Here is a 21,153-nt window from a genome sequence, read left to right as displayed (position 1 = left end):
TCTGAATGATGACAGGTTGATTCCTACGTATTTTATCAGCTGTATGACACTACCATAAAGGGATATAACTGAGATAAGAAAAGTAGTACAAACCAAGAATTGCAATATTCATAAGCCTATTTAAGTATGAATTAACTACTTTACCAAGTATAGGCACAATTTCTGCTCGTAGATTTTTAAAACACCTCCCCCTGCATTAATGTGTTATTCAAATTTATTTAATAGGATATCATACTATCTGAAATGTCAGTCTCTTGCATAGAATTGGCCAGCAAAATCAAGGAATTCTATTCTTGTCATTGCTTCCATGATAAAATACATGTAAAATATATCTCTAAGATTGTCCTTAGATATTAAGGGGTAAAAAAGAAGAGTGAAACCTGGCAAGAATACAAAGCAGTCTTTCCAGATGATATTTCAGGAATGAAAGAAAATGAGGACAAGAAAATTACAAGGAAAAGAAAGGCAAGAAGAGTGCAGATATAGTTGATTCTTCTCTCAGATAGAATAACCCTACTTTTCAATGAATGTTTTCTCAACTCTCTTTTCTATGAATGTTTTTTGTACAATTTTATTTTAAGTCTTCTATATAAAGCTTTCCTCTGGATAGCTCTCTGCCTCGTATTTTCTCATCTCGCTATTAAATGGCAATTTCTCTAGAATAAAAAATACACAAAATTATGTTATCAGCTGTGTCACACAGTGTTACTTCATGCATGTGTCCTGGCCTGTGGGGGTCCTGAACGGCTCTTTGTCTCTTTGACAGGTACCGTCCATCTCCGCATTCCTGAGTCCTCCCCAGTTGGAACAGCCATTGGCAGCGTTAAAGCCACAGATGCGGACACTGGAAAAAATGCAGAAGTAGAGTACAGAATTATAGATGGCGATGGGACTGATATGTTTGATATTGTGACACAGAAGGACACGCAGGAAGGCATCATCACTGTGCGAAAGGTGTCTATTAACAGCATTCACTAAATGATTTTGATGTCAATGTTGTGTCACAAACATTCATTGCTTACATCATGTGATAACACATGCTAACTGCTTAACATTTGCAAGCATCCCCCATCAGTGACCAAAAGGTACTATTGCCTTTTAAGATGAATAGGAAATAAAAGGTGGTGACCATATCTAAGATGCAGCATGGGTTTAAAGCATTGTTGCCAGCAAAGCATGAAAAGGTGGACCAGCTGCAATGTGTTAGCACTAATTATCTCTGTGAGGCAGAGATAATAATGCAGGCTTCCTAGGTACTTCTGTAACCTGTTTTCTTCAGCTGGCAATCAGCAGCTCACTCACAATGAGAGTCTAATCTAGAGACACGGACTTTCCTTCTCTGTGAGATTCTCATGAGATCTATATGCCAGAACACAGACATGAGTTGCAAGCTATATGGTTTTGCTCCTGTTTCCAATGTATGAGAGGGCTGCCACATGAGCAGTGTGTATGTAATGAAGGTGTTACTGTCCCAGAGCTAGCTTTAGTTCTGCCCTCTGCCTTGCATTGTCAGAGCACTTTCAGATGTTTGTCTTCAAAGCCTAAGATCTCAAAAGTAGAAATGCCACTCTCCTACTCCTCAAAAATTTCCATTCCAGAAGTCTCTTGGTCCTTGTCTTTGGGACTTTGAGATGAACTCCAAAGAGTTTAGGCACCTTTTTTAACATAAAGCACTGTTTTTATTAGCTTTCCAAACAAATGTCCTTAAGGATGGAATAATGAAATAAACAGCAATATAAAAGATATCTCCACATCCCTTGATAATGTTTACCAAGGAAGACAGAAGTTCTGCTAGAGTCTTCCTTTTTAATTTCTGTTTTACTGTGAACATAGTCAGTGTGGTTGTTTATCTGGGAAAAAATGAAAAAAAACCAAAACAAAAAACCAACAAAGTTTGAGGTCTTATATTTTACTTTTCCTAGTTTGTGAAGGCTTCTCTTGAGATTCTGTTTTCTTGCTTGCTTCAGATTTTCACACAGACTATTATATTAAGTCAATAGCATCTTGAAAAAAGTCTAGTAGCTGAATCAAGCATAAGAAATTTCCTAAATTATAATACAGCAGTTCCAAAAATGTCAATAAATACTAATGAACAAGATCTTCTGATTTTGTCATTAGCAGTCTGACAGAATTTGCATTTTTCAGGATGCTTTCTCAGTCATGAATAAGTAGTTTATTCAATACCACAGACAACAGCACTAACAAGCAAGGAAGGAGATGAGAATGCTCAGTTCATTGATTCATTAAAATAGTCTCTTTTTTTTATTATTATTTATCCACTTTGATTGTAATTTCTGTTTTCAGTGGTGAATAACTACAAATAGCTTGTGTTCCTTTTCAAAGCCTGTAAGTTATTAAGTCTGAATTTATTATGTGCTGTAAAAGAACTTTTTCTATACAAATTTTTCTATACAATTTCTCACAGACAAAATAATTGATTTTCCACAATTTCATATATTTGGGCAAGAGTTTTGTTCATTACTGTTGATGTCCTGAATTATGTGTGATGTGCTGAAATATGATGTGATGCCTGTATAATCCACAGGTTTCATACCCCGTTTTGCACTGTAGCTGGAGAAGATGTCCAAATTGGATGTGAATATTGCAGTAGCAAGTTTACATATTCATGGTGCACATTCTGCCATATTAAATCAATTAGAATAAATCAGGACTACCATGTCTTCTTTGCTTTTAGGATTGAAGCCAGAGTCCCTTAACAGCTGAATGATGCACTTTACAGACACAGCAATAGCCTTAGATCTAGGTTAAATAGTTGCATTTCTCAGTTGTATTCATAGATACTCTCCCATCTGCTCTGACTACTTTTTAAAAACATGTCTGGGGCAGTGGGGAAACTCATTCTTTTACTGGACTGCATCTTACTGGTTTTGAATAGTGTGGTTAAATATCTAAGCTGTCACTTCAGCATCTTTAGTGAACATTAATTAGTATTTAAAAGCAGCCAGGCAGAAAAAAATCAGTTATCAACCACCCATTTTGATGAATGAAAACCACCACTTCTCTATCTCTCTGAGAATCTGTGGGAGTTAATAAAGTCTTCTTTGTGTCAGAAAGGTAGATTTTCAGCTTGCTCATTTCCTTAGAATCATTAATTAGCTAACACTTTTCATCTATGACAGCAAGAAAAATTTGAAGGAATAGAATTCTTTTCTATCCAAAATGATTTCTAATTATAACCATGAACTGTTCCTCCTTCCATTTTAAAAAGGAACTGCTGACAAAAATGTCAAATATATTTTCAAAAAAAAAAAACCCTCTGATGCTGGGTTCATTAAATTAAATGAAAAGGAACACGATTAAACCCTACTGTTTCTCTAGATACAGAGACACCTTCCTCAAAAGACACCTAAAACATTCCTGGTATTTAAGGCCAGCTATGTAGGCTTGACAATAAGAATACTCTGGTCATTTTGATTATCCAGGACTTTACAGAATTTCCTGTGAAATATTAGTGTTGAATACCTTGTTCTGGAATGTTTGTATTTCCAGTCAGTATCTCAAGCATTTTAAATGGTTGTATGATTGCTTCAAATCCATATTCTTGTGAAATAGCTGCAAAATTCCTTGAATAATTGGTTAATTTGCACTGGAAATCTTTTTGTCATTCATGCTGAGATAATTTAATTAATATTGAGGAAAAGATACTTCTTCTAAAAACAATGGTAATTTCTTATTAGACAAAGTGACTCCTGTGGTGGGGAAAACATTAATTGTGTTGTTGTTCCCACACTGCAGGGTAGGATCTGATAACACTTGAGCCCTCTTCAGTTTCCATTATGTACATCGGCCAACATCTGTCAATATGTAAATCTAATTTAATGAAATTTACCACAATTTTCATTTTTAGCCACTGGACTATGAGACAAGACGACTTTATACTTTGAAAGTAGAAGCTGAAAATACCCATGTGGATCCCCGTTTCTATTACCTTGGGCCTTTCAAAGACACAACTATTGTGAAAATCTCTGTAGAAGATGTAGATGAACCTCCTGTTTTCAGCAGGTCCTCGTACCTTTTTGAGGTGCATGAAGATATTGAGTTGGGGACAATAATAGGAACGGTAATGGCACGGGATCCTGATTCTGCCTCAAGTCCAATAAGGTAATACTTCAATGTCTGTAAACACATTACTTGCTAAAGAAATTAAGATAAATAGCAAGGCAACATTAATTTCACATAGAGGTTTTTTTCTATTATTTGTGTCCTAGAGATACACAGAATTGGGAATGTTGCTATCTGTAAACCTACAAACAGGTCAGGCAACAGCAATTTACTTGCACACAAGAGACACAATTTTTATATTCATTTATATTTTTTTTATAGTAAATATTTTCCAGTGCCTCAATTCATAGAAAACTTGATTCCAAGTAGGCTCATCAGGATTTCTTCTTGCTTCACACTATGAAAAGCTTTTAGAGTGCTGAGGAAACAAGTTCTAGTCTTCAATAAAACTAATATCATATATGAAGTAAGAGGAAATGCTTATCATATAAGCCAAGTAGTCTTAAACATAATTTTTCCAGAAAATAGCAGGTTTTTGTTTTATTCTAGTTCGGAGTTATTAGAGTAAGCTAGTAGTAAAAACATTTGAGTAGGTCTTTATTGCACTATCAGAAGTTTTCATTGGCTGCACTAATTTCCTTTTTTTTGTTGTTTTTATATTCATTTTGGTGCTGACTTGTTTGTTGGGGTTTTATTTGTTTGTCTTTTATATTTACAGCAATTGTGTGTGGTGGAGTGAGCAAACAACAGCCACAAAAAATGTATAGGTATTACTTTCATTTAACAGCATTTTTTTATTTGGTTCAGTCTAGTTAAGTTCTGTGAGTGAAACCAGATACAGTTGATGAGAAGTTTAGATCACTCATAAATTTTTATAGAAACATAAACATTTGTTTCTATTGTACTATACAAATGTACTCTATAAAAAAATTGGCCCAATTCTGACACATATTCTGATAATCATTCTGTATTTGACAAAATCCTACATTTAATTCCACATGAAAGATTCCATTCTAATTTGAAGGCAACATAATGTTACATATTAAAAAAAAAAAAGAAAAAAGAGGAAAGAGAAATTTTCTGATGTTGGTTTGACATCACCATATCATGTTGGTGAACATCTTGCCTGCCAAAAGTATAGCAGCTATAGAAATATACAAGGTCCTTCAACATCTGTGCATGAAAGTTAAAGTTCTGCATATTTTACATGTTTATACAGTTCTTTTTTATCTTGATCTCTAGTGAATTAATACATCCTAAATAGTAGAAGCAGAGCTTATAGCAATACTTTTGAACAGCTTGTAAATTAGCTGTCAGTCTCAGTCTAAAGAAACAGTATATCAAAGACCATTTTCCTTTCAGGATTAAATGAATTCTTTAATTAAGATATTGAAATTCTGCTTTTTTTAAACAATTCTCCAATATTCTTGTAAAAGATCCAGTTATCAAATATTACACTGTTGTATCACATTTTTAAAATTCAAATTTTAATTTCTTATTCTATGGAGCTAATCTTCAGAATTTTCAAAAGTATTTATAGAAACTAAATATATGTCTTTTTAAAACAAACCTTAGTAATGTAGAACATAAAACCTGTACTGACTTGTGAAATATGTTTTCTTTGACTTTCTATAATTTTGACAATACTTTTTATTTCATTATCTTGTTTAGGTTTTCTCTGGATCGTCACACTGACCTTGACAGGATATTTAACATTCATTCTGGAAATGGGTCCATCTATACTTCTAAGCCACTTGACCGTGAGATATCCCAGTGGCACAATCTTAGTGTTATAGCAGCTGAAATTAGTAAGCTAATTTGGTTTTTCATTTTCCTTTCAGTTTTCCTCAGCCTGTAAAGTTACAGTGGCAGCTTTGTAATGATAACACCCCTCCTTTATTGTACCCCTGCCCCCTTCTACTAGATAGCCAAGAAATGTGAATTGTGGGGTAGCTAACAGCAGCTGTCTCTTCATTGCTCTTTTCCTCACCTACCTCCATCACTGACCTTTTATGTCCAAGTTACTTCTGAAATGTTAGCCAATTAAATAATAAGAGTGGAACAATTCTTTATATTCCTTTTATTGGAGGACAGTAGCATGATTTTGTTGTTAAAATAGCTGAGTTTAGCATATTCTTCATTTTCTTAGAAATAATTTAAATATCTTTTCCTATTGTATCTACACCTACAGCTCTTGGAACCAATATATCTTACAAGTTCCTTTCAGTTTGGTCCCGAAGCTCTAGCATTTCTTGGACCATTAAAACATCTTTCCGTAAATATTTTCATGTTAAGAGTACACAGAGAACAGCAGATATCCTTCTAAACCTACTGCATTATTGAGAATAGCTTTAATCAATGAACAGAGAATTTTCTAAGGGACAAAGTCTGATCTTTGAAATCAGCAACTAAGAATCATTTCCTTTCAAAATCACTAATTTTTTTAGGGCTAATTCTGTATCAGTCAAAAAAAAAAAAAAATACTGATCAGCAGTGAAATGTGGCTGGCAAGAGCTACACTAAAGAGGACTAAATGGAACATTGTGTCCTGCCAATTATACATTCAAAAAAACCGGAAAGACCTGTAGGTTTTAGTTTTTAAAAAAACCTTTTTTTTTTTTTTTTTTTTTTTGGTGATGCTTTCTTTGATGCTTTGTCCTGAGTTTGCCATTCAGAGTGCTGTCCAGTGTTGTACAGATTATTTTCAGATTTATATAATGATGAAATTTAGTATCTTGTATGACTAGATCTTAGTGCTAAACATATCTCTTTGTCAGGAAACTTAGAGCAAATTTACATTGTGGACATATCTGGAGTAGCTAACATTCTCCACAGAGATATGTTTCTTTTGGAGAAAGAAGTGAAGAGGGAGAGTCAGACCTTTAAATATTTTAAAATGTTACCCGTGTAATATGAGAGAATGTGAAACCAGTGTTAGAACTGATTTGGAAAGTTAGTATGAACATACAGAAGGCTATGAAAAACTGTGTCCTAAACCTGGAATTTTAAAGAATTCAGGATGTCAAAAAAGATCCACATCACACTCTTTAGCAAAGGTGTTGCTGATAAAAAGCCAATGCAATTCCAGCTGCTCCTGAATGTCTTTTATTTTACTTGAAGCAGAAGAAAACAGAGGAAAATCAGTAATTTGGAACAATCTGTTACTGTTTTTACTTATCCCGTTCCATTAATGTTGGAAAACCATATAGTGCTTATCTACCACACAGCAGAATTCCAAGAAACAGCGGCACTTTTTTACACCCAGGCATTATTTAATATTTTTGTTATGGCAACAAGATCAGCAAGTGAGAACAGGGACACTTGTATTCCTGAATTAACCTATGCTAACAAAAGAGCACTCTAAGTAATAGTAGGATCTTGGTATTTGGCAAGGGAAAGGTTATTGTTTCTGAACTTAAGGTCTGAAAATCTACATTCATATTTTTAAAGGAAATTTAAACATAAAAGAATCTTATTCTAATAAATTCTTTACTAAAATTTTGGAGGGGTACTTTCATTTGTTTTGTTGGAATTTCTTCAAGGGGCAAGATAGGAAAGTCCGACTTGGAAATTTTTCAAAATATATATGCATGTCATCGACTAAATTAATTCTATGCCAACCAAAATCAACAATGAACAAAGTCAATGATGTCTTTTCTCTGTGAAACAAACTAGATCACAAAGAATTTAAAAATTAAAGATCAAAGCCTTACAAAACCTTGAGCCCACCAAGTGATCAAATTTGTTTTTGTAGTTGTGGGCATACCTACCTAATTTTCATACCTAATATTTGAATATATTATTAACATTTGCTGCCACCTGTCTTCATAAAAAAACTTAATTGTTCCAGTACTTCATGTTTTTTTACTCCACACAAATAATTTCCTTATTTTTTCAGAAGGCCTGATTCTGACTTGTTACTGGTTTGTACACTAAACATTGACCAGATTCAAGCTTCATCTTTCATATGTATTGAAATTTGGAAGGAAACAGAAAACTCTTAATAAGAAAATAATCTCATGCTTCTTCTCTCTTCTGCTCTCAGACAACCCCAAAGATACTACTCGTGTTCCTGTCTATGTAAGAATTTTGGATGTTAATGACAATGCCCCACAGTTTGCTGTATTCTACGACACTTTTGTCTGTGAAAATGCAAGAGCTGGACAGGTATGCGTTTGATAAACACTTCCCACTATTCAGTTTCACTACAGCACTCAATTATAGGTCATTCTTGACTATTGCTTAGGAAAAATCATATCTAAATTAGCTTTTGAAATGTTAAAAATGAAAGCAAAGAAGCTCTGTAAGTGAGGCTTAAGCATGAAATCTCAGTATGTTAGAAACACATCAGTGTTTCAGTCACCACTTTTCCTTACCTAACCTTGTACTGCTGTTAAATCCTGATGAGATATGTCCATGACATGGCCATGATTCACTTTGTCCTTAATTTCACAGAGTAGAACACTATATGTAACTAAAAAGTTTGATCTGTATTTTCAATAGTTCTCCAATAGAAAAATTCAGATATATTTCAATCCATGCTGATGGTGATTACAAGCAAAAAAAAACTGTCACTTTTTTTTTTTTCAATTGTTATATTCATCTTTCATTATCACACCAAAAGTTTCTGAAAAGAAAAAATACATTTTTAAATGGTAACATAATATTTTTCTTTTGCTTCTTAGAGGCTGCACAATGTGTACTTCAATTTAAGTGAAATGACTGTACTGCTTAATACCTAATTACCAATAGGCAGTTGCTTATTACAACTCTTTAAAAAATGTTTTCTTATTACACATCCCAGAGCATAATTAGCCAAAAATAAAGTCTTTAAAATGGTAGCAGTAGTACCTCAATGCAACCCTCTCAGTACACTTGAAAAGAATGTGGTTAAGTGCCAGCTTGTCTTAACCATTGGAGTCCCACATGTATAGCTATATTGCAAATTTCACATTGAGGTTGCCATTCTTCTTCCAAAGTGACATCAGTTTGAACTTAGAACAAAGAATTTGAGGCTCAAATTTATAATGCATAAAATATCTAAAGGTACTGACCAAGTGCATTTGTCTGCTGTGGCAGGCACAAGAGAATTCAAGCTGTTAGATAAAGAGAAATCACTGGCTAAAAGCAGAGAATTTTGGACAGTTGAAGTGTCTACTATATATGCTAAAAAAATATTTTAATCATTTTCAATATGACAAATGGATTAAGAATTGTAAAAGAAGAACATTGAATTTTCCTCTTCCACTTTCACAAAAAAAAACCCCAATGTTAAAAAAAGTATAAATGCATGAATCCACACATTTTACTCATCTGAGATTTCAGAATTTTTTCTGTGCAGGTTGCTAGTTCTAGAGCATACAGGAAATATTAATAGAACAGTTAAATTTCCATGTAAATGTATTTTAAGGAACAGTTTTTCTGCACAATCTAGACTATTGCAGTCAGTATAATTTAAAAGTAAATATAAAATTTATTTCTACATTGCATTGTTTCATTACTTACAATAATAATAAGCTATCAGTTAAAAAGTTGAATAAAATAGCACTAATCACTTATAACTAATAAATGAGGAGCTAAATAAGTTTTCACATCCACAAATGTTATTTAAATTGTTGTAGAGCTCAATAGTGTTTTTATCGGAAAAAAACCTGCCAAAGTTATTCAGGGGGCCATAAATATAAACATTTTGTAAAAAAATCTGAGTTGCAAATGATTGCTTAAAGAAAACAATTTGCAGAAAGAGAAAAAATATAATGCCAGATAACATGAATAATCTATTTGAATGTAATTATTTTCTTGTTTACTGGCAGCTCATAAATAAGACTTCTTATTTTTCCAATTCAATCTGTCCTGAGAGAATCTAATCAGTCCAAACTGAACATGGTTCTCTGAGCTTGATTCCTCCCACATTTCTGCTATTTTTCTTCCCTTTCTGGTTTTCATAATTACATTTGATCCATGAAATTTATATCTTCTATTAGGTCACTGAATGATGCTTCATCAGTCACAGATTCTGTGGTATTCATTTCAGTATTCCCCATCTACTAAGGACAGATATTGTAATGAATATTATACTTTTTCATTTACTTAATTTGTACAGAAGCCTAAATTTTATGCATACATATATATAGGCACACACATGCTATACATGATACCTGGGGAAGTGCACATGAGTTCATGCATACAAACGTACACATATATGCAAATATATAGCAAGAGAGAGATGTGACTTTTGTTATCTGAGTGAGTTGAAGGGCCTGTGACTGTTCTCCTGCTTGCTATTACTGCTGATGTCAGATCCTACCGTGAACTTACAAACCATGCAAATATCCTGTCTCAAAATGCTCAAGCCATACACAAGCAGCACCTCGGGCAGAATGCTATTTTGGTGGTTGCTGTTCTTTCGACCCCCCCAAAAATGAGGACAGTCTTGGTGTGATGGCATAAAGAGGACACAGGAGTTCATGTGACCTACACAAGGCTGACTCAATAGAGTTCAGGGAAATAAAGCTGCAAAATGCTCAGACTGCTGCAGCCCTGCAACTAAAGAAGTTCAGCTGTCCTCCGCCCCCAGGTGAGAAGAGCCAGGAGCTGGGCATCTGGACAGATGGAATCCCACTGGTTTTGTCAACTCCCAGCTGTCACACGTCTGGCAGCTCAGCTGTCAGCCTCCAAAGATCCTCTAATGTAAAAGATAAGAATCAGTTTAGAAAGCAGAAGTCGGTCCTGCTTTAGAGAGATCTTGCATGGAGGCCGAGTTTAACTTTTCTAAATATTCATTTTCTCTATAGTAGATGTATGAATATGGACCCTTCTTCTCTATTGCTAAATGATCTGCCAAAAGGAAAGAAGGCAGGAGTTGACCTTGGTCAGCAGCCAGGTGTGCACCCAACCGCTTCCTCCCCTCTCAACAATATAGGGTGAGAAAAGATGGAAAATAAAAATGGTTTGAGACAAATTCACAAATTACCATCACTGACAAAACAGTTTGGGGAAAATTAATTTAATATGCTGTCTATTAAACATGGGGTAGGATCGTGAGAAAAAAAGAGAGAACTAAAGCAACTTCTCTTAATACCACCCTTCGTCCCAGGTTCACCTTCACCACTCCACTTTATTTTCCCGGACACCCCTTTCTCCTCACACTTTTCCCTGTCCCAAGGTGAGCATTCCCCATGGACTGCATTCCTTCAGGATAAATCTGCTGCAGCATGGGATCACCTTCAGGACCACAGGAAAAGCCCGGCCCGGCCGGGGTCTCTCCCTGGCCGCAGGCCCATCCCTGCCGGCTCTCTGCCGGCCCCGGCCCCGCTCCCGCTGTCCCCCCGGGGCTCGCAGGGCTGTTTGTGGCTCGGTTCCCCTGGCTCAGCCCTGGCTGCCGGGCAGCGTTTTGCCCTCCCTTGGCCAGGCTTTCCCCGGGGCTCTCGCCCGCCCGCCCGTGCCTGAGGGGCTCAGCCGGGCCCTGCCCCGGCCCAGCCCCAGCACTGCCAGCACCAGGACGCCCCCACCTGACTCAAGTACTGCGATGTTTAAATGGCTTGTTATTATCTTGTTGTCAGCCTTTATTTTGCCAAATCCATACATGCCCGCTCCTTTTTCATATGGCCAAATGTTATGTAAATAGGTCTAGCTCATAATAGATTCTCTTTCAAAGACATTTTAAAATAGGAATGATGAAGTTCATTTTCCTTTTTCCAATAACTAAATTCAGTATAGATTATATAAACACACTACATTTCTTGACCCCATTCTTTTTATGCTGCTCGTCATGTTATCAGCTCATTTGACCCATATAACAATCCTTACCAGGGATGTTTTCCTCACCGTAATCTTGGTTAAACATGGCTTTTGGGATCTTCATATTTCCAGAAATTTCCTCTTTATATTCACCAAGTGTCTTTCTTAAAATAGGTAAAATTCATATCTCCTGAAAAAATAAAGTCCTTGAAGTTTTTTCCTAGCATTCAATTTTCTCTTCCTATTTTTACGATATTTCTATAAAAATTCCTTAAACCCTTTAATCCTGAAGTGTTATTTTATTTATTGCATCTCTTTCTTTTGACAAATGACAATTTGTGATCAATTTTCTTGAAATTTTGTTCTCTTTCTTTCCCAGTTTCCCTGATTCATTCTTACTTCAGTTTCTTCACTCTAAGATCTGTGGTTATATACATATATATATATATATATATATAAGGCTTATATCTTCCAGTGGTTTTACAAGTATCAGAATTTTGTCTTTGCCTTACCTTTTTCAAAAACTCTCAGAGGTTTTCTTTTATTCACTTGGGCAAGAAGGTTTTTGAAAACTGATGTAGGGTTTCTAAAGAGTTCTACTTTCTTATTCTTAATAGCACATTATATTTTCTTTATATATCCTAAATTTAAAAGCAAATATATAGTATATCCTGGAAGAAAACATCTACGAAAACAGTTGATAGAACTGATGCTTGCAGAGGTCCTACCAAGCAGAAAGATGAATTTTATTGGAATAAGCAGACCATACAGCAAACTTGTTTCCACTATTTTATCAGTTTTTTAGTGGCTAACAAACCTCATGACTGCTACTGGGCCCTTAATTTCCTGATGTTTTCATACAGAGTAACACCCTTGGCTTTCCTGCAGTTACTGCTTTGTGGCATTTCTAGAAAGAAACAACTCAGAGTGTTATACCCCTATTTGCAAGGTAATTGGCATTTCCCATGGCTGGAAGGTGTAAGAGGAAAAAAACTGCTTGAAAACACATGTAAACAGGATTTATCACGTTAAAATGGTAAAAAAATATTATCAGGAAATAGTTTTCTGACTGTAATATAAGGCTTTCAATTCTACATACTCTCTTTAAATTATGAGTCTGAACACTCAGCATATCAGTTGATTTTCATCAGCCTAACAACTACAACTGAACCATATTCATGGTCTCTAGTCGTGAAGTAAAATAAACTAGTGTTTTTTTCACTTAATTTTGTAAATACCTATGAAAATTCATATGCTAATAGCTCACTAAATAATTAAAATATTTATTCTTCAGAAGCAAATAATATTCTATGCTTGCATTATCAGTTTTATTAATTTAGAAAGTTATTGGAGGACTATGTAAGAAAACAGATTTAGAGAAAGACAAAACTCCTGTTGAAAAAGCAAGGAAGCTGCTATATTAAAAGAAATCCCATCCTTGCCTCATCAGGAAATTTACTGCTATTTTCTGGATAGACAAGAGAGAAGTTGGGAATTAGTCATGACTTTTTAAAGGCAAAGAGGAGTGCATAGCAGATGATGACGTTAAAAGATGATCAGACCTGACAAAAGCTGTGATATGAAGAGAAATGGCTGTATTTGGAAGAACTGGAAGAGGAAAAACAAACAGGGTTTACACCACAGGGAAGGAATAGTGTTAAAAATTAGATGTAATTCCATGGTTGAAAAAGCAGTGCAATTAAAAATTATGGCTAAGAAATGAAGAGTAAAAATTATCTAGACCAAAGATTAATCTGTATTTGGAAGTTAAACTTAAGAACATAACTGAACCTTCAAGCATGCATGCACAAAATCCAGACTTAAATTCAGAATATATGCCATGGATTAAAAAAAGCCCCAGACTGAAATCAGGCAAAAAAAAAGTCAAAAATTAAAGTCTAAACATTCATTTTGCTTGAGAAACAATATTTTGCCACTCCTAGGCATAGAAATTTCAGTGAAAAAGCCACATAGTCACTTACCTGAAAGGTAAATAAGTGCTCATAAATGGCTTGCCATTACCTTCCCCAAAAATACCCAAAATCTTTTGTAGGCATTGCAGAAAGCACTGGTGCAGTTAACTTTGAGAACTATGATGCCAGATTCTCATCCCGCTCCGAACCTGTGCATCTCTAGAATGTGCTGCAATGTTTTGAAGCACATTCAGTCAAGAGTCGAAATATGTATAAAATATAACTGGCATTTTTCATCTCAGCTATCATATTGTTATGTTCTGCCATAGTAATAAATAGAAAAATCATGTTTAAGAAAAAATGCTTTAATGTTGAAATGTAATTTGAAACATTAACTTCCCTTTCAAAAGTATGTTTGACAAAATGCCATTTTTATCATGAAAACAGAAAATGTCATGTGAAATACTGTATTAGGTGTTGATTTGAATTTAAAACAATGAACCAAAGATGAAGTATAAAAACTACCAGCTACAGCTAAGATTATTTTTGGCAAGTTTTGTCCACTGTGTAGCTACAAAAATATAGGTGCACATGTACTACCAAATGAAAAATACAGATGCTCTTGTTCAAAAAAAATTACATAAGACACTTGTTGAACATTTTTGTTTAGATTTTATATTTTACAGAATAAATATTAAGTCAATATGTGTGAATGCTAAGTTATTCTAATGCTTTTCATCTTCTTTGATCAGACAGCTCTATCAAAAACCTAGGTGTATTTGGGTTTGTTGTTTTTTTTGTTGTTGTTGTTTGCTTGCTTTTTTTCCTGCAGCTTATTCAAACCATAAGTGCAGTAGACAAAGATGATCCTCTTGGTGGACAAAAATTCTTCTTCAGTTTAGCTGCTGTGAATCCTAACTTCACTGTTCAGGATAACGAAGGTAAAATTCATGCCTGTTCCAAGGAAGGAGATTTATCTTTTCTGTCTGGTTACATTCCTGAAATATATTTGCTTTTGATGTCTATCAATATGTAGAGAAGCTGTGAAGTTGCTACTATCAAGAATACTTTACCTGAATGAGGTTTAGGGCTTCTACATTTTTATCTGTATAAGTGAGGCAGAAATGTGATAAAAAAAAAAATATAAAGAAAATCAGAAATGTGTTGGCTTGGGGTAAGAGACAGATGAAGTACTTGACTGCAAAAGAAAAAAAAAGCTTTCAAAAATTCCTTCAGCTGATAAGTTAAGATTTTTCACTTTAGCTTTTTGTCACATAGATTTGATTCCCCTGGCCTTCTGTTTTGCTTCTTTCTGACCATTAATGAAAATAATGGTTCTGAGAGCCACTTTGGCTTTTTTTTTGATCTTTTCTCAATCTGTCTTTATGTGAGAAAATTTTCAGAAGCCCCTGTTGGGGAATTGAGACTATGAATTTGGCCTTCATTTTAGTATGACTAATTAAGAGGACTCTAGATCACAGAAGAAATAAATGATAAGGGACATGGTATCAGCCTTCAAATGTGTCAAAGGCAACATAATCCTCTGTTCCTGATGAATATTCCAGGATGTAGCAGACTACAAACAGCAGCAGAAAAAAGTTTTCTAATGGTAGGGAAAGTTAGTTAATTAAATCAAATAGTTTGGGTACCTTATAAAATCCATTGCAGAAGAGGTATTTAAAGATCCATAAGACATGTAATTTTTGATGCTGAATGACAACAAATAGTGTTAAAATACACAAAACCAGCAGAGGGAAGCAATAAGGAAAAGCTTTGTGTTTTGCATCTTGAAGTCTATGAAAAAATACATGATTTAATATTTTAAATAAAGGTTATATCTTGATGACTAGGTCCTGAATACAGAGATGTACATATCTTGATATTTCTTTGTTATCTGTAATTATTTTCTTTCTATTTGCACATGGGTTATTTTAGTTGTGCCTGAAGTTGATTGTTAAGATAGCTAACCACACAGCCAACCTCAAGCAATCCACAGATATTATGAAAATTAAATTTTCCTTTTAGTGCACACTAAACCTGTATTTTCTCTCTTTTGGACTAAAAAGTTATGAACTCTGGTGTTGGCTGCCACTCTAGTTTTGGGGCTCTAACAGTGTAAGAAATAGTGTCTCTGTGTTGTTCGTTCATTCTCTTCCTTCCCTTCCCTCTGGCCACTCAGTGGACAGCTTTTGATGCTGAAGTATCCTGCACCCAACTAAGATGTGTCTGCTACAGATACAGATTAGTAAATTCACATTGCAAAAATGTGCAGGAATACCTACCATCTTTCACATTTTCTCAATTCCTAAGACAATTTCTATCCAAAAAAAGCTCTACTTCATGTGTTAAGGTACAAAATTAATTGTTCTACGGTGTGTTGAAAGTGGTTTGGTGTAGCAAATCTCATACTGAGTTGACAGATAGTATTCCTGTGGGTGTTGTCACAGCTGATTCATGGAAAGAATGTTCCAGAACAGAGTACTTGTTGAACTGCACAAAGTGGAAGGTTATTTTTCCTCAGTTGGTCATTGCGTTTCAGAGTTTCAGCCCTGAACTTTAACTGTGTCACACACTGCATGCATTAATCTATAAAACATTTTAAGTTGTGAGAAATCCTCTTTGGAATCGTGCAAAAGTGGTGCAGAGGCACAGAGAAGCAGGCCACATGTACCTAAAAACTTATGAATAGCTTTCTGATCAAATAGCAATGCTGTTAGAGAAACAGAGATATCACTGTGATATCAGGAACTATTTTTAAGTCATACAAAGATTTGCATCTACTATAAGTGATATGGTTTCTGTCCGTATAGCCTACAGCGGTATCTTTTAATCGATCTAGATAACACTGCCAGGATTTTGACGAGAAGGAATGGCTTTAGTCGGCATGAAATAAGTACTTACCTTCTCCCGGTGGTGATCTCGGACAACGACTACCCGATCCAGAGCAGCACGGGCACGCTGACCATCCGGGTGTGTGCCTGTGACAGCCGGGGGAACATGCAGTCCTGCAGCGCAGAGGCCTTGCTCCTCCCTGCCGGCCTCAGCACGGGGGCACTGGTGGCCATTCTCCTCTGCATCATTATCCTGCTAGGTAAGAAGAGAAACGCATCTTCCCCTAGCCAGGAGAAAATATTTAAGGCCTGACTCGTTTCACTGAATTATGCAGGTTAATAGAATTTATCATCCTGGATTTTGCATATATATATATATATATGCATATATATAAGAATATAACTGCAGCTTGAAATAAAAAAGGAAAAAACAAAGGCAAACCCTCGTTATCTGCTGATTTTAAAGTATTCAAGACCCAGACTGTTAAAACTATCACTGTGCTACCAGAAGCTCATTTATGTTCTTTCATTAAGTTGTCCAAAAAAAGAAAGTTCAGAGAGGATGAATAGTATAATCAAAAATTGCTTTACTGCCTTTCATTTTAGATTGTTTTTTTGAGGAAAAGCCTCTTTTTCATTTAAATAACTACTAAAAATCAATATGCAGTATATATTTCACATATAATATAACAGTAAGCAGTAATTTTATTGCATCAAAGCGCTGTCTATCCAGTGGTTTCAGTGCTGTAATGAAAAAAAAAGAAAAATTTTGTAAAGCCTCCATTTTGTGGTTTTCAGAATAACACTTAATGACCTATAATTCAACTCAAACCCACTTTTTAACAATATCCTTTGAGCTTGAAAAAGGAAAAAATATCTTCAGAATAGACTTGGCTATTTTAAAGCTCATTACAGCTACAGAAGGAACATGCAGGCAAGCTCATGGTCCTGTAAAGCAGAGCACACAATGTGTGCAAAATAGGTTTTTGATAAAGACTTTATTGTGCTACCCTTACACAGATAGAGGTGTTTATCCAGTTTTCAAAAAAAATGAGTTGGTGAAGTGTAGCTGAAATGTAATTCTTGTACCTGGTGTATTTGCTGCCAAGAAATTGTTAAATAGAGATCTTTACCCATTCTTTGTTTCCTTCTTTAAGTTATAGTGGTGCTATTTGCTGCTCTGAAGAGACAACGAAAGAAGGAGCCTTTGATCCTCTCTAAAGAGGACATCAGAGACAACATTGTGAGTTACAATGACGAAGGTGGTGGAGAGGAAGACACCCAAGCCTTTGATATCGGTACGCTGAGGAATCCTGCAGCTATCGAAGATAAGAAGCTTCGACGAGACATTATCCCTGAAACGTTATTTGTGCCACGGAGGACTCCTTCGGCACCAGACAACACGGATGTCCGAGATTTCATTAACCAAAGGCTAAAAGAGCATGACACTGATCCCTCTGCGCCGCCGTATGACTCGCTTGCAACCTATGCCTATGAAGGAAATGATTCCATAGCTGAATCCTTGAGCTCCTTGGAGTCAGGTACTACCGAAGGAGACCAAAACTATGATTACCTCCGAGAGTGGGGGCCTCGGTTTAATAAGCTAGCTGAGATGTACGGTGGAGGAGAAAGTGACAAAGACACTTCTTAACCTACAGTAGGCTACTTTTTTCTTTTCCTTTGAGCGGAAGTAATTTTACAGACACCTTCTGCACTCAACAGTATTTAACATTCAGGAAAATTTTCCTGCCACTCAGCACAATGGTTTCCTTTTAAAATTTGTTTTAAACTTGTCCATTAATGTCATTCATTCTTTCTAGTAGGATGCCACTTGGAATATATACAACATTTTATTTAATCAACTTCCAAGAGCCAAAGCTATGGAAATTCTGTGTTGTACATTTTAGTAAGTAAAATAAAAAAATATCTTACCTTCAAAAATTTGAACAGGGTGATAATCCCTTAAGCAACCTCATGTACAAGCCGCTTCTGTTAGGTACATGTCCTATTCCTGCAAGTGCAGCTTTTAAGATGGCAAAGAAGAAAAAAAATCCAATATGTCCTGTTCTGTACATTAAAATAAAACAAAATGTACACGTGGTGTTAATAAGTGTAATATGCAGCTGGTTTAAAAAAAAGTTTGTGCAACTTCATTTCATCAAATTCTATCTGCCAATGTTTTATATTTATATTTTTGTATTTATTTTTAAAAAATAAACCAGTTTTTACAACTATGTTAATGCTTGCCTGCCTGTTCTGGCCATGAGTTTCAAGCTTGAAAAGAACGTGGAATTTCTCCAGTAACATCACAACCAATTGCTAATACTTCTGTGCTGAATCGTCCATACATACAACACAGTCTGAAGTGCTTGTGCTCACTGAGACAGGAACAAGTGATACACTTACTTGCTTGCTCAAAAGTGCTACTTTCAATGTTTATGAGAATTGTTTTTGTTTTATTTTTTGACTAAACTAGTAATATTCTGGTCTAGAAGTATGAATTACTATCTTGTGTCAACTCAAATAGCCTTATTCTAAAAATATGCTGGCACAATTTATCTATCCAAACACATAACATTAGTTTCAAAATCTCAGTTCATTTGTTCTATAGTTCTCCATTTTGAGTCATATCATCAGAGGTGATCTGTAAGTGTAACAGATAAAGCTTAAAAAGAAGTACAATCATTTTTAAGCTCTATTTTTCCAAAGACAAATCGTTTGCTGACAAACACTGTGTTGTTTTTCAACCACCTTTAAAGCTGTCAATTAAAGACTGAGAAAGTGTCACAAAAACTAGCATCCCCTCCCCTCAATTTACTGAGTTTTCTCTAGTCTATTAAAAAAAACCCTGAGCAACTAGCCAACTGTAACTAAAAATATACTTTAGCTATCACAAAACAAAAAACATTTTGAAATGTCTCTAATCTTTAGGTTACACAATTTTTGTACTGGACAAGCATTGCAATTTTGAAATGCTGCTGAGATTAAATAATTTCAGAGCCAAAGCAGTATGTTACAAGGTCTGTATTAGCTACTGTGGGAGAAACAAACCTGAAGGTTTATTCCTTCTCTCTTTCTCTTAGCTAATTATTTGCATAAAACCAAGAGATATTGAAAATATATTAGTCCTTTGAAAAGTGGGATGCTGCATTCTCTTTTAGTTGGATATTTCTTCTCCTTAATGGGCTGATAAAACCAAGTGAAGTTGAAAGCTGAATACCCTACCATTAAGCAATCTATTTTGGTGCAACGGAGACCAAATTTTTATTGACTTGATATCAAGTTAAACTATTTGATCTATTAAGAAACTGTGAATATTATGGATTTTTCTTCATTTCAATCAATAATACTTTTATTAACTAAGGATTTTTTATATTCCTTAATAGAATATGCATCTGAGAACATTAAGAAATGTCTTACATAAGCAGCATTACAAAGCTTTTTTAAAGTCTTACAGGTGATAGAAACAGTTGATCTTCTTTATGATCACCTAGTGAACAGGACCAAATATTTTTCTTCCAAATGCTCATTAGTCCTTCAACAGAATGCCATAAGAAGAAACAAACAAATAATATCCATCTATTAAGTACATAAATAGACAAAAAACATTCTTCTAAAACTAATTTTGTCTACAGCAAGAAGGAGATCAGTGACACCCTACTTATTTAACTGAGTACATTCTAGGACAGAAAATAAAATAGGCTGTAAAACATCTGGGTTTTCACCTCTTTGCTAAAAAAAAATTGGTTAAACAAGTCCAGATAACACTTTTACATATAACTCAGTAAAAATCTCTAGTCTGTTTCCAGAAGGATAAAACAAATACATCTGCTTCACTATTTGTCTATATCAGCAAACATCAAATAAGGCTCTATAACTTTGATTTGCATTACAGTACTAATTTCCAAGTAATAGCTATAAGGAAATATTTTTCTATCACTGTGTTGAGGGAAGTTATAATTGTTCAGCAGAATTTGAATCTCATGTTTAAAATTTAATCCTTAATGTTTAAATAAAACATTAGTATACATTGTGAAAGTATATATCCATATATAAACATACTACTAACATTATTATATAAATAGTATAAATTAATATTTTTTTTTTTAATTTTTGCCATATCATTGGACATTTGTTTCTCAGTACATTTTAGGAAATTTTAGGAATCAAGAGCACTATTACAATGTTTTCTTGCACCCTTAAAATAGTGAGGAATTGTAAAGTGAAACTCCTAGACAACTCAAAGTGGAAAAAAATGTAAAACAGGATACCTGCTTCCCAAGTAGTGTCTCCTAAGCTTAGCCACATGAAATCAGATGAAAACTAACAAAACATACCAATATGTAGTAAACAAAATCATGGTATTGTTTAGTCTGAATGAATTTTCTGTATGTTTTTAAGACAAAAATGCCACAAGATGACAGAAACAAAGAAAATACATTAATATTTCAGTTGGATCTTGCAAGTTATCTACAACAAGACATCTTACAAACATTTAAATAGTCAGAGGCATATAAAAACTAATGTAGCAGTGGACATGCAGTAGACAGTGATTTCTTAGAGTCTGTTGCAAAATAAAAATATATTTAAAGGGATTTTATGAAAGCTGAGGTGCATGAGATCTTATGTAAGTGGCAACAATGTAA

The 21,153-nt window shown here is 34.7% G+C and overlaps 1 protein-coding gene across 1 annotated transcript in view; it reads left to right on the top strand.

Annotated features, from left to right (window-relative positions):
- Nucleotides 1-18,672, top strand: part of CDH10 (cadherin 10) — a 93,110-nt gene extending 74,438 nt beyond the window's left edge. The window contains exons 6-12 of the mRNA XM_005526478.2: nucleotides 767-954; nucleotides 3,869-4,122; nucleotides 5,695-5,831; nucleotides 8,069-8,190; nucleotides 14,509-14,617; nucleotides 16,516-16,767; nucleotides 17,665-18,672. Coding sequence (XP_005526535.1) covers nucleotides 767-954; nucleotides 3,869-4,122; nucleotides 5,695-5,831; nucleotides 8,069-8,190; nucleotides 14,509-14,617; nucleotides 16,516-16,767; nucleotides 17,665-18,158 — 1,556 coding nt within the window. The 3' untranslated portion in view covers nucleotides 18,159-18,672. The remainder of the gene's footprint in view (nucleotides 1-766; nucleotides 955-3,868; nucleotides 4,123-5,694; nucleotides 5,832-8,068; nucleotides 8,191-14,508; nucleotides 14,618-16,515; nucleotides 16,768-17,664) is intronic.
- The last annotated feature ends 2,481 nt before the right edge of the window (nucleotides 18,673-21,153 follow it).

Source organism: Pseudopodoces humilis, chromosome 1 (assembly GCF_049639895.1).
Source record: "Pseudopodoces humilis isolate 2021_Gansu_Grassland_sample_001 chromosome 1, ASM4963989v1, whole genome shotgun sequence".
NCBI lineage: Eukaryota > Metazoa > Chordata > Aves > Passeriformes > Paridae > Pseudopodoces > Pseudopodoces humilis.
Note: the sequence above shows the minus strand (reverse complement) of the source record. Positions and strands in the feature narration are given on the sequence as shown.